Consider the following 16,437-nt stretch of genomic DNA (forward strand, 5'->3'; position numbering starts at 1 on the left):
ACTTAATCAACCACAATGTAAGACAGATAAAATAAGCAGCTCCTCACATCTTAAAACATGAAACAGTCAAATCTATTGCAGCTTCTTTCTTGAAAAAATGTTTTCAAATATTTGGTGAATTATTTCCTTTTAAATGGCTAATATATTATTCAACTATTGTTACCACTCTTATTAGTTGCAGCCTGGCCGATATTACAACACTGTGCAAACAGACTGTCAGCATATTACTATACGTGAATAGCAGGAGTATATTTGTTAGTTCTAGACTTCATAATCTTGATCTATTGCAACAGTTGGTGCAGCTCATCCAGCCAGGTTCTTTGGGACGGTTCAGCAGCTGGAGTTGTTTTTATTCATGAAACTCTGCTGCCCTGCTTGTACAAATAGAAGGATTTGATGACTTTACCACACATGCATTGGGACAAGCTAAAACACACAAAACACAGTGCTAAGACCTATACAGAGACCCTCATGCACACAAGTGCATAGATATTAAATAGCCGCCATGTCCACCATTCTAAACATACCATCAGTGGGGGCAGTGACAGTGTTGACTCTGAGTCATTTCAGCTCCCTGATTACTGCATCACAAACAGCCAGTCAGTACAAGCTACATTTATAATCACACTCACATAAAATTATAGCACCTGCAGATGAGAACAGGTATTTTTAGACGTGTGCCTGCTAAGCCAGAAAGGAAGAAACAAGTAAATAAACAAACAAAGGTAGAAACAAAGCAGAGAGGAGGGAAAGCAAGAGGAATCAGGAAACACAGAATGGGAAAAATAGAACAAATATGAATGAAACCTGAGCACAACATAAGGAGGGAGACAAAAGTGAGAGGAGAACATTAGTTAGCAGTTTGGGAAAGTGAATGAATGATGCAGCAAGTGTGTGAGTCAGTGGTTGCATGAATGAGGGATTGTATTTGAACCACTGAATAAGAGCAACTAAAGATTTGTGTGCACCACACAAGTCCAAGGTGGATTGCTTGCTCTTTAACTTCCACTTGTTTGGGCTGGTGACAGCAGTGCCAAGTGAACAGCACTGTGGTTCATAAGAAATGACCCTGTAAACACAAACACTGATTAATAGACGGCTAGTGCAATCTGAGCACCACCTGTGTCAGCTTTACACTGACAAAGCTGCTCACATATTATATTTATTCATTCTCTGATTTATTCATGTGCTGTGGAATTGACAGCAGGTACAGTCGTTAATTTAGTGCTACACTTTAAAGTTAAACTTTTTTAACAGTTTACAGAAAAAAAAAGTTACATGTTGTCTTTAAAATAATACAAAAAAAAGAAAAACTATCCAAACTTTGCTCACAGCGCAGCAATTTGTTCTTTTAATGGCATAAGAAAATACCTTTTTTTTTTTTTTTTTTTTATAAATAAATGCAAACAAGGATAAAAAACCTGAGATACTGTCATTAAATTCTGCCAGACACCACAAGAACATGCGGCTCTAGATCTAAACAGAAATGGACATTGTTGCTCATTTGCTGCAATTCACTGGGAAAGTTTGGTTGAGATTATAAATTAACCCTGGTGTCGCCTTGTGGGTCAAATTGACCCGTTTTAAAGTTTGAAAATGTGGGGAAAAAAATTATTTTCACAGTGAAACTTCTGATGTCCACATTTTCAACATTTTTGGGAAATCTTTGAACATTTTTTGGTGGAAAAAAAGAAATGTTAAAAATGTTTCTTAAGAACATTCACAAAAAAATCAACCAAAATCCAACAAATTTTGCTGGATTTTGGTTGATTTTTATGTGAATGTTCTTAAAGAAAATATTAGAAGTTTTACTGATATATATGGAATCACTTTAGATATTTTAAGATTTTTTTGGAAGATTTTTACTCATTTTTTGAAAATATTTACAAGAATTTTCTTGCCAAAGTTGGGGGATTTTGTTAAAATAAAACTTTTAAGGAAATTTTGTAAGGAATTATTGGAACTTTCTTTCTGAAGGTTTTGCAAAGTTTCAGAAATTTGGGGAATTTTTTTGCTGATTTTTTGGATTTTTTTCAGACAAGGAAACAATATTTTTTGGTGCCTGTAAATGAGGACAACTGGAGGATTAAGCAACATGGATAATGCAAACTGACAGAGATTCAGTAAACTTACATTTTACAAACAACACACACAACACAGTAGCCCAAAGTACTTAATCATCAGTCATTCCCGAAATCCCTAAAACTGAAAAGAAAGTAAGTAAAAATGAATAACATATCATTTTGCATAAGCTGTGTTGTGGCCTTTTCACTACTTGCAACCCATTGAACATTACACATAGTCAGGTTGTTGTTTGTTAATGTAAAACACTGGTTATTGCAGCTTCAAGTCGCTCTGCAGTTAAACCTAATGAACTAAAATACTCATGGCACAGCGTGCTGTTTAACTGTTACATCATTGTTTTTTCTCCCAACGTAATGGATCCGTTTAATGTATTTTGTTAGTTCTGGTTGAAACCCAAACAGAGCAAAAAATTTAACTAAGTGGTGAACTCAGATTACCTGACAATGAAAAAATGCAACTCGCCATAAATGTAAACAAGTACTAATAATGCTTGTTAACATAATGATCACTGTAACTTTATTACATAATAATGTGTCAGTATTATATATAAAGACAGATCCACTGACCTAAAATGACCAGAAAAGTAAATTATTACAGCTTTAAATGTCATCATTCAACTGACTCAGACTAGATTGAATTGATGCCAATTTGTTTGATGACTTATGATTCCCAAGTTACCAATAATCTACCCAGAAGTCTTAATATGTGACATTTCCTTTGACTACAGTTACAGAAAGTGGAATCAGATTATTTCTGGGGTCCCTTTCAGCAGCAAATCTTGATTCGGTAGTAACTGTGCCATGTGAACCTAATTAACCTAAGTGATCTTTTGTGCTGCGGTTCATAGGGGAGGAAATTAACTTTGTCATCCATCTTAAAGAATGACACTGAATCAATGAGCAAGCAGAGATGAAGGAGCAGCGTGAGAGAGGCTGACATTGGAATGGTTGGAAGACGCATTGAGATTGTGAGTGGGTGGCAGATTTCACCACGGTCTCATTGTGCTTAGAGCTCATTGTCTGTCAGCATACTGGTATTTTTAATCAGGAAAGAAGTAAAAACAGAGATGGAACGACAAAGAGGAGGGACTCTTTTCTTTTGTCCTTCTAAATGTGCTGTGTTTTTAATCTCAATTCTGATTAGCCAGCAAAAGCACATTGTAAGGCCTTTTTAAATGTACATTTATAACAAGATTAAGTGTTTTTCTCATGGAACACATGGCCACGGAAAAACAAAATCACAGCAAACAAGATGACTGAAGGAAAACATGAATACAGAAGAAAAAAATTAGAAATTTAAGAGTAATGTAAAAATGTTGTGAAAAAGTGAATTTTTACACACATAAATCCAGAAATCTAATGAAATCAGCTTGATAAATGAAGAGGCAGCAGAGCGTTTCAGCCCCATTTACATCTCGGTTAAGGGCTAAATGACTAAAACAAGTTGAGAGTCCCTACAAACCCAAAGCACAAATCAGCAGTAAGCAGAGTCACACTGTAAATTCCATGGCAGATGAAGCAAAAAATGTACAAATGGAGAGGGCAAACAGACCAAGTGAAAGACAATGCTTATTAAAACCGCTCGGCTTATTTCATTTTTATTACTGCTTACAGGCTGCAAAAGTACAGAGTCTCTCTATTTGTATTTGTAGCACAACAAAGCTATAATGTCATAAATCATGACTCACACACACAAAAACAAATGGAAATTTCTGAGTGCTTATTTTACAAAAAAATTTAAAAGCCCAGTTTCTCAAGTGTCAGTAGGAACTACCAATACATACCAATTGACACTACATACTATTAATATTGTGCTACATTTTTAATTAGTTTCCAGAATTGTCTCCTCTCTGCTCTCTGTAAACACAACCTGCTGTTCAGCCGAAATGTCCTTGGATATTCTGTCATTTGACTGTTGGTTGCAGCTAAGTCAGTAATGGCTTCATTGTTGGGACAAGGAGCACAGAATATATAAATATACTGGAGAATAAAACAGTTTTAATGAGCAATCTCAATTTTATGCTTAATTTAATTTGTTACAGAAAGAAGAAAAATAAGGAAATAGCAATTAGCATCTGTGTGAGGACTCTCAGCTGTTACATCCTACCAGTTCTGATGTACTGATGTGAATCTTGGAACATAAATAATAAAAAGTCAAACAAAATCACTGCAGCAGAGATGTGGTTTTACAGACACTACATATATCTCATACAGACAGAATAATCAATGAAATGTTTTCATATTACTAAACACAAATTATACACTATTGAACAAAACTAGGAAACGGCAAGCAACATTTTTTGGACACATCATAAGGAAGGAGACCCTGGAATATATCATCACAACTGGAAAAATGAATGTGAAGAGAGGATGAGGCAGACAGAGAATGAAAATGATAGGTGGACATGGAACGGTCCCAATTCAGAAAGCAAAAGATCGGATTAGATGCAGAGAAATGATGAATGGCATGACGCTTGATTGGTTGACAGAAAGATTTGTCACATAGTAGTTTAAGGACTGTTTTATTTTTCCTGCTTTCACTGTTTCTAGTTCTTATGTATAGTGTAATTTTTTTTACATTTTTAAAGATAAAATGCATTTTAAACCTGCTGGCTTGTTTCAGGGTTCATCACGACAAATACAGATTCCAATTTGTATTTTTGAAAAAGTAAATTCAAACATCTGTGCAACCTTGGTGGACAGATCCATTGTTAAAGTAAAATCTAAACTTAAATTTTGATAATTAGGCAACTTCTTCATCTGTCCCTTTTAGAGATTGGATTGTCAGTACAGATGGGGACAAATTAAAGGAAAAAGCTAGTTGCTCAACCCTTACAATAAAGGGCTCTGGTGGCTGTGTTATTATGGTGTCAGGAGTGTTTTGCTGGCATGGTTTGGGTTCACTTGTCCTCTTGGAGGGAAGAATTGCTGCAAATCAGTAGAAAATTGCTCTGACTCACCACCTTTATCATTTAAAAAACATTACTATCCAGGTGTTTCTTTCAGCATGACAATATTCAAAAGACATGAAAGGGGCACTGAATGGTTTGAACATGAAAATGATGTGAGTCAGATGCTATTGCCTTCACTGTCACCACATCTCAACCCAAGGTACATTGAAGTTGTTCAGATTGCACTTGGTGATCCGACACTTTGTGCTGATTTTTTAAAAATTAATTTATCACCCGTCTAATTATATTGAAAGACAAACTTGGTGTTCATCGTGATCGACAAACAATAAAATGTCTTTTTAAATCATCAGGTACTGAGTGTAGATATAAAAACGTGTGCAGTGTCTGTGAAATGAAGGCGATGCTGAATGTGGGGTTCAGAGTGTAGTTCTGGATGGGAGAAACCAGCTGTACAGTAAATCAAACTGGGTCATGGGCACCATTTACCTCAACCAAGGCCCCCAACCTGGCCAATCAATCAATCAGGCAGCCTCACCACTCACTGTGCATCTCCCAGCACTTAAAACAATGTGTGTGTGTGTGTCTTCTCATAGTACACCAAGCTGCCAAGGACTGGCAATTGACTGTGGCTGCCCTCTTCGCCTCACACCCTTTAGCAGTTATCCCTATATAGAGAGAAAAATCAGGAACGAGAATATCTTGGAAGGGACTAGAAGTGTGAACTTTAGACATGGCAGCAGGGACAAGGAGTGCATAATATGGAGAAAGGCAGCTAAAGGGGGGGGGGGGGGGGGGGGGCGAATGGCTAAACCACTCTTGATTTATTCTCCAAATCCAATCCTTAAAACTTCACCTTTATTTGATATTTCATTTTATTTTCTTATTAAATCTTACTGGCTACTGGCTAAGACATAGGAATCTGCCAATTATGGCTTGTCCTCTCATTTAGTGTGAATTCTAATCTACAACTTGCCGAAAGTAGACCAGTGACATTTTTTTTTCTTTATCAGGTCCCACAATTAGTCTTACAAAATTGACATTTGTCTCCCCCATGCTCAGATTAAAGCAGGCAAAAGTCACCGATCTGTCTGGTACCTGCCAGCAGCAGCTGAAAATAACCCCATCTCCAACAGATGGTGCTTAATTACAGCACATCACATGGTATAGTTACTGCATATGTCATACAAAGGAAGACGGAAAGAATAAGTTGAACGAAGAGCAAGATAAGAGAGGAGTAGATGAGATTTTATGCCAGTGAGGAAGAAGGACTGGACGTGAAGTCTATGAAGGTGTTGGCTGCCTTATGTAGACAGTATCATGTTCACTAATGTGAAAGACAAGGAGAGGATGGTTTTCAATGAGAGCATGGGATCAAATGACAGAGGGAGAAAAAAGGTTTTAAATCTGGAGAAATAATCATTTGGATCATTTGTTTCTTGTAGTGACAGTAATTGAAGTGTCATAGTAAATCATCTAACTCTGTATTCTGTATGTACGATAGAATGGCAGCACCTGTAACACATTAAAGAAAGAGTTCAGCATTTTAGGAAACTACTTGCTGATTGTCAAATGATCGACTTCGCTCTATTGTCTTTGAATATGAATTGACACCAAGTAAACACAATTCATACAATGTAAAAATATCAACACACAACTTATTTATACGCTATAAATGTGCTGTATACTTGTCTGGAGTTGCTGTCCTTTGTGCTAATTGCAAACCCAAAGGTCAGAGTAGTGTTGTTGTGTTGCAGGAGAGCCAGTGGCTGGACAGTGTGTCTCTGCTGATTAAGGACTCGTTGGAAGGGGACATGATTGACAACCTCTCCGGTTCGGTTTTTCATCACTACTGCTCTCCTCCTGTCTGCAAGGACTGCAAGAGTCACCCAGAAGAGGTGAGAGGGGGACACACACTCACACACACTGATACTGTCTCCATATATGCAGCTACTCACATATAAATAACTACCCAGTGTTGACCTTGGAGAAGACTGGGGTGTGGCACAATGTTTATTCATGCAGCCATGATGGTAAAAGGCTTTTTTCCTTGATTATCACATAAGAGGTATGCGGTTTGATTTTTGCTTTATTTGACATAATGCCACACAAATACATTCTTGCACTTTCTTTTCTCTTTTCTCCCTTTATCTACATATATACATATTTTTCTCCTATTAAAATACCAGCAGATTGGAGAGTAAACCACACAAAAAACAGCAAGTTTAGGCTTGATAAATCTCACACTGACAGACGAAGACACATGTTGATCTAAGGCCCAATTCTCAACATCTGTTGTCTTGACTTCAAGACCCATGGTTACATATTGTACTTCTAAAACACACACGTACACAACATTGAAAGCACTGACAGGTGAAGTGAGTAACACCAATTATGTTGTTACAGCAACACCTGTCAAAATGTGGGCCACATTAGGCAGCAAGTTAAGAGTCAGTTAAGGTGTTAAAAACTTTTAAGTTTAGTTAAGTTATTATTATTATTGTTATTATTATTATTATTATTATTATTATTATTATTATTATTATTATTATTATTATTATTATTATTATTATTATTATTATTATTATTATTATTATTATTATTATTACTATTATTGTTGTTGTGGTTATTGTTTTATTATTGTATAATATTATTCTTGTTTGCTAACCCTACTCGAATCACAGTAACAGGGTTGCTAATCCATGCTAATGTGATCTTTTTCTCAGCAGTAGAAGCTAGATATTTAGCTGCTGTTACTGCTGACCAAGAGGACAAACTGACTGATGGAAAACAGTCCAAAGAATTAGTCTGATACTGATAATATGATGTAGAGTGAGACATTCAATCAAGGCTGACAATGGGATGAAAATATGAAAAATAGACGAGAGGACATAGCTTTGCCCAGTCTTTAGGAAAACTGTTTGATGATATTAATTCCAGCGTATCATGTGATTCCCTGTTTTCTTCTTCTACCAGCTAAAAAGGTTATACTAACAGGTTTCATACATAATAATTAATATTTAAAATATTATGTTGATTAAAAAAAGGTTCCCACAATTACAAGAGACATAAATGAACAAAATAATACCAAAAAAGGAGGTTTAGGTTTCATTTTAATGGTTATATTTGAGATTCAGTTTGGTCATCATCAGGGTGGGACAAGAGAAAAATTTCATTTTTGGGGGGAACTCCAGGCTCATTTGATCATTTTAAAAATATTTCAAACATTCTTTTCTCTGAGTTTTTTTTTTTTTGTTTGTTTTTTTTATATTTGGTCTCAAGAAAAGAACATTGAAACAACAACTGCATGTTTTAGTATTTTGTACATGGATTAAATTAAATCGGATGGGTGGGACGTAAAATGTCCTCCAATTCTGTAGGTAGTAAAAAATCTGTAGTATCTAGTGTGACATTTTCTCCAGTATTGGCAACACCTGAGAGCATGTTGTACATGTAGATTATACAGTGTTTGCAGGAGGTGTGTGTGTGTGTGTGTGTGTGTGTGTGTGTGTGTGTGTGTGTGTGTGTGTGTGTGTGTGTGTGTGTGTGTGTGTGTGTGTGTGTGTGTGTGTGTGTGTGTGTGTGTGTTGCACTGATGGATGCGGCTGCACCATCATATTAGCCATGGTGTGTGTGAGAGTCACTGAAGGAGCATGTACATGTAAATCAATCTAACGAATGTGAGCTTTTCCAAACCAGATATCAACACTGTGCATCACAAACAAGTCAGAGAACGACACACGGTCTGTGTGTATGTGTCAGTCATGTATCCACAGATGTATCCATATCTCCCAGTCAATACGAGATCAATGTGGATGTGTATGTGGCTCAGCTCACTAAAAATCTGGTTTGTTTATGCATTCTCCAGACAGAAACCCAGTGTAAACAAAAGAAGCAACACAAACATATTGACAGCTGTAAATAATCCTACACATATTCCAGAGCCGTGGAACTGACTGTATGTATTTAATCTCTTATACACTGTGATATTCATTGTTGTTTTAGGGTCACTGCCTATTAGAATAAAATACTGTGCTACATGATTGGACAGTGTAATATTCTTACTGTACTGGCAGATCCAAATACATTATTCAAAAGAGTGTGCATGAATAGTATGACTATACTATACTTCCTAAACTACTACAAGGGTCCTTTAATTTTATAATATTGAAGGTATGTTTTGTCCTAACCACCTATAAAACATCTCTTAAAACCATTTTTCCCAGTTAAATCCCATCAAGGTGAGAGGAAGGTGACAATGATATATTCCTAATAGATATACAGATTAGCCCTGGATGTTTGCATTACTTTGCAATCAAGTCACAGTACGATGCTCTAATGGTATTTTCATAGCTTCTGGAACTGCTGTGCTTTTTCAGCAAACAGGAAAACATGTTTCAGTGCTTAGTGTCCTTGAACCACAGATGTTTTGATCCTGATAGTGATGTGTAAAAAAATCCATTTTTTATCCCACTGTCTTTCACGATATATGCACTTTAAATCGTGTTTTCATATTCCAGTTTTCATCTGAATAAATTCCATTCGAAATAAAGTAATACATTAAATTAGCTTTTTAAAAGAAACAGCTGCATCCAGTATTATACGGTTTAGCTGTCAGAATGTGCACATATTACCTCTGTCTCCTGGATTATTCTGACATTTCCTTGTACAATCATGTCCCTCTCAAGGCTCCAGTCATGCTTCTCACCACTAAATGATTCACACACACGTTTGTCATGAGTGAATGTGCGCCATGCAAATTTTCCCATGAACATATCAGTCTCACATATGTCCCAAAACCAATTTCAGCTACAGTGATCCTATGGTTTCCCCCTGATGTGTGCTGACTGGATAGTTCTGTCTGTGGTTGTGCTCCTGAGTGTGTGCGTGCGTGTGTGTATGTGTGTGTGTGTGTGTGTGTTGCTGACGATGTGCTTCAGATATGATATAGATGCCTGTAAAGAAGTGCGACCTGACTGCGTATTTTCTACATACATACAATAACTGCTTCACCCAGGGCTTCAGTAGTGACAATAAAATGTGCTTGGAGGTTGCCTGGAATGTAAATGTTCTTTAATGTAATATGGCCCACATTTCTAGTATAGTACCTCCATTTGCTCTTTTCTTCTTCATTCCTGTTCTCCCAAAACTAAATATTAGAGATATACCCACACTGAGGGGAAAAGGTTTTAAGATCACATCCTTTTTGTAAATTTGAGCTTAAAAAGTACATAAAATATATCTGGCGATATATAATCTGCTGTATCTATATCTGTGTAAAGCATCAATACTCAAAGCGCTAGTCTGAAATGCTTTTTTTCATACTTATTTTCATTTTACCAGTTTTTTTTTTTGCACTAATGGGATTTTTTTTTGCAATTGTCTGATTCGCGTTCATTTTCTTTTAAAACTGTTTTTTAAAAAAGACCACAAATAATATAGTGGCTGTAAATGGCTTTGTTTTTAATTAAAGTATTTTTTCTTTTATGTGCATTTCAGCTTCTCTTTAATAGAAAGCAAGAAACCTTCAGTGTCATGCTTGTGCTTTTTTTTCTTTAGAAATGTAGTGAAAAAACGAAATTCTTATTAGGAAAGACATGTTATTAGTGAACATTGCTCACTTAGATGCTCCATATAATTTCTGTCGCCACATCCAAGTCAGGTTTCTGCCTTTCATCGTCTTTCTCACATCTTGCTAACAAACGAATCCTGCAGCGTGACTGATTACTGGGTGTTTTTGGGACAGATTCGATTGGCAGAGGTGGAGCAGGCGTCGCTGATGTCAGAGCAGCTGTCAGACAAGTCATCATCTCCAGCTCTGCCTGATGACCTCAGCCTGGATGAGTACAGCAGCTACCAGCTGCTGGTCAGAGGCAGCCAGGTACAATCACACACTCGCACAGCAACACACACACAAAAGGCATGTACAACACTGTTTATTACACTCACTCATCGTAAAACTTGCCACACATAGGTCATGTGACAAAATGTGTTTCTGTATCCCACACAGTCACATCACACATATGGCCAGATGTCAAATTAAAGGAAAAAAACAATATAAAATGTCTCAGTAAGGTGTTGGATCACCATGTGGTGGTCGATCATCTTACGAAACAGCAGAGCAGAACATCTTCTTTAGCCTACATTGGCACTTATTCTCCAACTCTCTGGACCTCTAATGGAAGGAGGGAACAGATTTTTTTCTAAAGATATTCTCTCATTTCGTGTTTTGATGATGGTGGTGCAGAGCGCTGTTGAACACGTCAGTTTAAACTCTTCCGCGGCTGTTTAATTGGGTTGAGATCTGGTGACTGTGATGGTCATAACATATGATGAAGTCATTTTCATCAGGCCATTCAGTGACCCCTCTTGTCCTGTGTATGGGGACTTTGTCATCCTGAAAGAGACGAGAGATGGAAATGTTTTGTCGCAGGATAACGGTGATCACTCAGAACAACTTTGTATTTATCTGTAGTGACCCATCCCTCCGTGTGGACCCAAAATGTCAGCAGAAAACCCTCCACAGCATAACAGAACCATCATGTTTTCACATTTTTCCTTTAATTTATCTCCTGTCTGTAATAAGTGAAATTGTGTTGTGAATACATGATCATTATTGTTTCACAATTAAGAATAACAAGCAAGCTGTAGCAAACGGCTCCATTTACAAATGTACACATTTGAAAAATTGCATGAGAGCGGAGCTCAGTCTCCTGTATGAAACATCAATCATTTTATATTTGAGTTTGCATGGATTCTACCATATGATGAAAAATACACCGCCTGTCCAGAAAGAAGTGGCCACCTGGATTTAACTAAGCATATAGGTAAGAGCCTTCCATTGGACAATTACTGCAATGATCACTACATTTCAGCTGCAACAGCTTATTTAACCCTAACTGATGCATTGATTAGCTTTTAATTTCTTAAACAACCATGTCCAAAGACATATCCTGTGGTCATGGAAAGGATGTTAATCTGTCTCAGAAGGGTCAAATTATTGGCCTGCATCAAGCAAAGAAAACAACTAAGGAGATTTCTGAAACTACTAAAACCAGGTTAAGAACCGTCCAACGCATTATTAAAACCTGAAGGATAGTGGAGAACCATCATCTTCCAGGGAGAAATGTGGTCCGAACAAACTCTTAGATGATCGTAGGAAATCAAAAGTAGAACTCACAGCTATGTTTAATAGTGAAAGTAAGAGCATTTCCACATGCACAATGCAAAGGGAACTCAAAGGATTGGAACTAAACAGCTGTAGCTCTAAGAAAACCACTGATCAGTGAGGATGATCAGATTAAAAAACAACTTCATTTGGCTAGGTAGCATAAAGATTGGGCTCTGGAGCAATGGAAGAAGGTCATGTGGTCTGATGAGTCCAGATTTACCCTGTTCTAGAGTGATGGGGGCATCAGGATAAGAAGAGAGGCAGATGAAGTGATGCCTTCATCATGCCTAGTATCTACCAGCCTGTGGGGGTTAGAGTTATGATCTGGGGTTGGTCAGGTTCACCAATGTTCTGTTCCCAAAGAATGAGGTCAGCTGACACCTGAAGATACTGAAGGACCAGGTCTTTCCATCAATGGAGGTTTTCCTCATGTTCCAAGATGATGATTCCAGGATTCATGGGCTCACATTGAGAATGAGTGGATCAGGGAGCATGAGATGGATTGTCCTCCACAGAGTCCAGACCTCAGCCCACTGAGAATCTTTGGGATGTTCTGGAGAAGACTTTGTGCAGTGGTCCGACTCTCCCATCATCAATATAAGATCTTGGTGAAAAATTAATGCATCTCTGGACAGAAATAAATGCTGTGACATTGCAGAAGCTTACTGAAACGATGCCACGGCAGATGTGTGTCGTTCTCAGAGCCTAAGGCAGTCCAGTGAAGTATTAGAGTGCACATCTTTGTTTTGGACAGCCGGTGTATATGGACAGCCCTGTCTGCATACACTAAATTTGGAGTCTGAGATTCTGGAGAAAGATTAATATAGTTAGTATCTGCTGGATTTACCATCTATCTCGCTCACTGCTCGCTTTCCCTATCCTTGGATAGAGAAACAGTTTATAGTTTTTGTCTGGGTAAACTTGACTGACCTGCACAGAGCTGTTCCTGTAAAAAATATACAGGTGTTACGTTCTGGCAGCCATGTGTGATGTATTTGTAGTCCAGCCCTACATACGGTGTATGTGCAGAGAGGCCGACTGTGCATGTGTGTGCAAATCAATGTCATATATCATATCGACTAATGAATTTTTGAGCATCTCTAAACAGCTTTATTTAAAACAACCATGTATTACAGGTGCCTGTCTCAGATTAAACCCTGTTAAGTGTAATAAAAATGGTGTGTAATCACTCATGCACACACACACACACACACAGGTAGACGTCTATGAGGCTTCGATGAGTCACAAATCATGTCATCACACCCCTTCCACCTTGCTAATCATCATTAATTACTATTTACATGCTTTACTGCCTGATTAAAGCACCTGCCTCCCACTGTGATCTTGGCGTGGCATACTGGGATGTGCGTGAGGCTGAGCGTGTCTTTCATATCTCCATCTCCCCATCAACACTGTGCTCTCAGCTCACAGTGGTTCCACCTGGCCTGTTTCATCACTGCAATATTGAAGACCAGTTCATTTGATCCACTTTACAACTGACAACAGCCAAGCAATTTGAAGCTTTGAAGCCTGTCGCTACTTTTTTTTTATACCACATGCAGTTTTAATCAGATTTGTATGGATGGATAAAGGAAGGGACATGAAAAGGGAGCTTTTTGAAATTGGAAACAAATTGTACTTGGGTTCCCATTATGACAAGAGGAAATGACAGGCTTTAGTTTGATATCTTCCTTGCTCCAGTGAACATCAGCACACCTGGATATCACAGTTATTCTCTCAGCATCTCTGTGTTTCATCCTCCGGTCTCTGTCGCGCACTCCTCTACCTTCATCATTTTTCTCTTATTTCTCCCTTCAGAGGGGCAGCAGTGACTCCCACAGTTCGGAGGAGTTGCCCACACAGGGGGGCTACAGAGGGCTTCGTCCCTCCAGCTCAGGAAGCGAGGATGATGTCCAGGAGCTGTTTGAAGTGGGCATCCATCCTCAGTTAAATCCTCCCTCGCTGGAGCAACAAAGCCCGGCACACTGCAAAGGTACTGGAGATAAAATGACAATAGAACAGCATTAAAGACACTGTATTTAGCGTGTACTGTTATCCAGAGGGAAGAAATCTGTGACTGTCATCTGTCTGTGCTTATCTTCGACTGTGCAGGCTAGAAAAGCTTGCTGGATTATTACAAAATATGGCTGCATCATGCTATTATATGTTAAGATGCTAGCTTCTTTTCCTGACTACACTCTCCTGTTGTCTGCAAAACTACTTGTGCTTCTCACACTGTGAATAAAGATTGTAATTTTTTTCTGGCATCTTGACAAATAACTTATAATAACTTATTTTTTTCTGACATTTTTACATAGTGTGGCTGCACTGTGAACACATAAAGCAGCTGCTCTTCAGTTTTTTTTCTGATAGAGTAGCTGCACAAGGAGTGTTTGCTGCCCCATAGAATTCTTGGATGTGTAGGACTGAACTGCATTTTTGTTTTATTCACCTTTGGTCTTTTGCTTTTCTCATTTTAAACTGCAATTGAACACAAAGTGCCTGAAAACGTAGAATGGAAAACTGACTTAGTAATGCATTTTTACTTAATATGTTAGTAAATAATTTTGCCTTTCAAAAAGAAATCTCTGTCCTTTTTAGCAGCCAAACTTATTAACGATACCGTGTGGAGTTTATGCTCACCACAGAGCAATATTTCTGTAAATTGGTCCCTCAATTTGTTTGTATTCCGTGCACGCTCACAACCACAACTACTCCCAGTTAGTGTCTGTTCCACAGACCTACAGTTAGTGACAGCAACAGGTCACGAAAATGAAGCAATATGCCAACAAAAAGTGGGAAAGTAGAGGACTGCTCCCTGGCAAACATGGTTTTATACATGCAGATTTCTATATATGAAAGTCACACCTGCAAATATATAATGAAATACAGTTAACATATTTAACAAAGCCTTAAGGAGAGGCACAGTTTGTTTTAATAAGAAACACTGAATGTCTTACAAAATACTTTTTATTGAGTCATGACCAGTTTATTTAGTCTCTCCCATCGCATTTGCTGAAGACCGTAACTCCTTCAGAGGAGTCATAGTTGTCTTGGTGGACTCCCTCATTAGTCTGTATGCTCATTCAGTTTTTGTAGGCGACTGGCTCTAGGCAGATGTATACATGCACCAGATTATTCCATTTCTTATTAATGAAGTTAACTGTACTGCAAGGGATATTCAGTCTCTTTGAGCATTTTTCGTATCCATCCACTGACTTGTACTTTCAATAACCTTGTCGAGTTTATTTTCTCTTCGTGGTGAAGTTGTAACCAGGACTAAGCATTCACCAGTGACTGGATGTTTCTTATAAAGGTGTCTTGAGTATTTTTTTTGAAAGTCTTGTCCAAAAAGCGAAATTAAATTGACACCTACTGTTACCTTTTCATGGGTACTGTTGCTGCTGTTTTAATGTTTGACTTTGTTGACTGACTCTCACTGTAGATTCCAATACATGAAATTTTCCTTTTCTTCCTTTTGTGGGCCATTTTTCATCTAGTGGCAGCCAAATGGTTCAACAGAATCTTTCACATCAACCAGTCGTATTAAAATAATCCCTCTCAGGGTTACCTTTCATCAGCGTTCCCTGTCATTCTTATCAGTGTTCTTTGTGACCCTCACTGATATTTAAGCACCGTGATTTCATTAAGCCATGACTTTGGCATGACATTGATGGTATCATTTCAAAAAAGGAAGCTTTTTCTGAGCCTTTTCAGGAGGCGGCCACACGAGGACATGTCTCACATTCCACATTGCTGATTGACTTCCACTGTATTTAAAGAAGTGATAGATGGGGCCAGGCATGAGGCAGATACAGAGATGTTCCTGAATGACATGTTTTGGTATGCTCATGGCTCACCACCCCTCGTAACATGACCGTCATCACCAGAACAGATGGAGCGATACAAGGCAAAGTCAATTCAGGGGAGCTGCTCAGCAGCACCTCACAGTCTGTTGTGGACACAATGTCATGGAAAACATGGAAAACGTGTTCACAACGTGTGCTTGCTGCCAACAAAATGTGACTTAATTACCCATACAAAAGATCAAATAGTTTTTTTATTACATAATTTCCTAAATGCTCAGTTTAGGGAATGAAATATTTAAATTGCTTCTTTCATGTCTCTAAAATATGCTCAATCCAAGTAGCGTTACCACTTTTAATTTGTCTCTTATGACTTCAGTAAGTAGTGAATTTTGTTTTGATATTCTAATCAAACATTAGCTTTTCAGATGCTGGAGGTCTAATTTGGCGCTAAATGTTCCAGTTTA

The 16,437-nt window shown here is 37.9% G+C and overlaps 1 protein-coding gene across 4 annotated transcripts in view; it reads left to right on the forward strand.

Moving 5' to 3' along the window:
• Nucleotides 1–16,437, forward strand: part of LOC111587353 (voltage-dependent T-type calcium channel subunit alpha-1I-like) — a 277,496-nt gene that overhangs the window by 254,452 nt on the left and 6,607 nt on the right. For all 4 annotated transcript variants that reach the window (XM_055010174.1, XM_055010175.1, XM_055010173.1 and 1 more), the window contains exons 34-36: nt 6,751–6,891; nt 10,740–10,874; nt 13,983–14,157. In XM_055010174.1, the coding sequence (XP_054866149.1) occupies nt 6,751–6,891; nt 10,740–10,874; nt 13,983–14,157 (451 nt within the window). The remainder of the gene's footprint in view (nt 1–6,750; nt 6,892–10,739; nt 10,875–13,982; nt 14,158–16,437) is intronic.

The sequence above is a fragment of the Amphiprion ocellaris genome, chromosome 4 (genome assembly GCF_022539595.1).
Source record: "Amphiprion ocellaris isolate individual 3 ecotype Okinawa chromosome 4, ASM2253959v1, whole genome shotgun sequence".
NCBI classification, from domain to species: Eukaryota; Metazoa; Chordata; class Actinopteri; family Pomacentridae; genus Amphiprion; species Amphiprion ocellaris.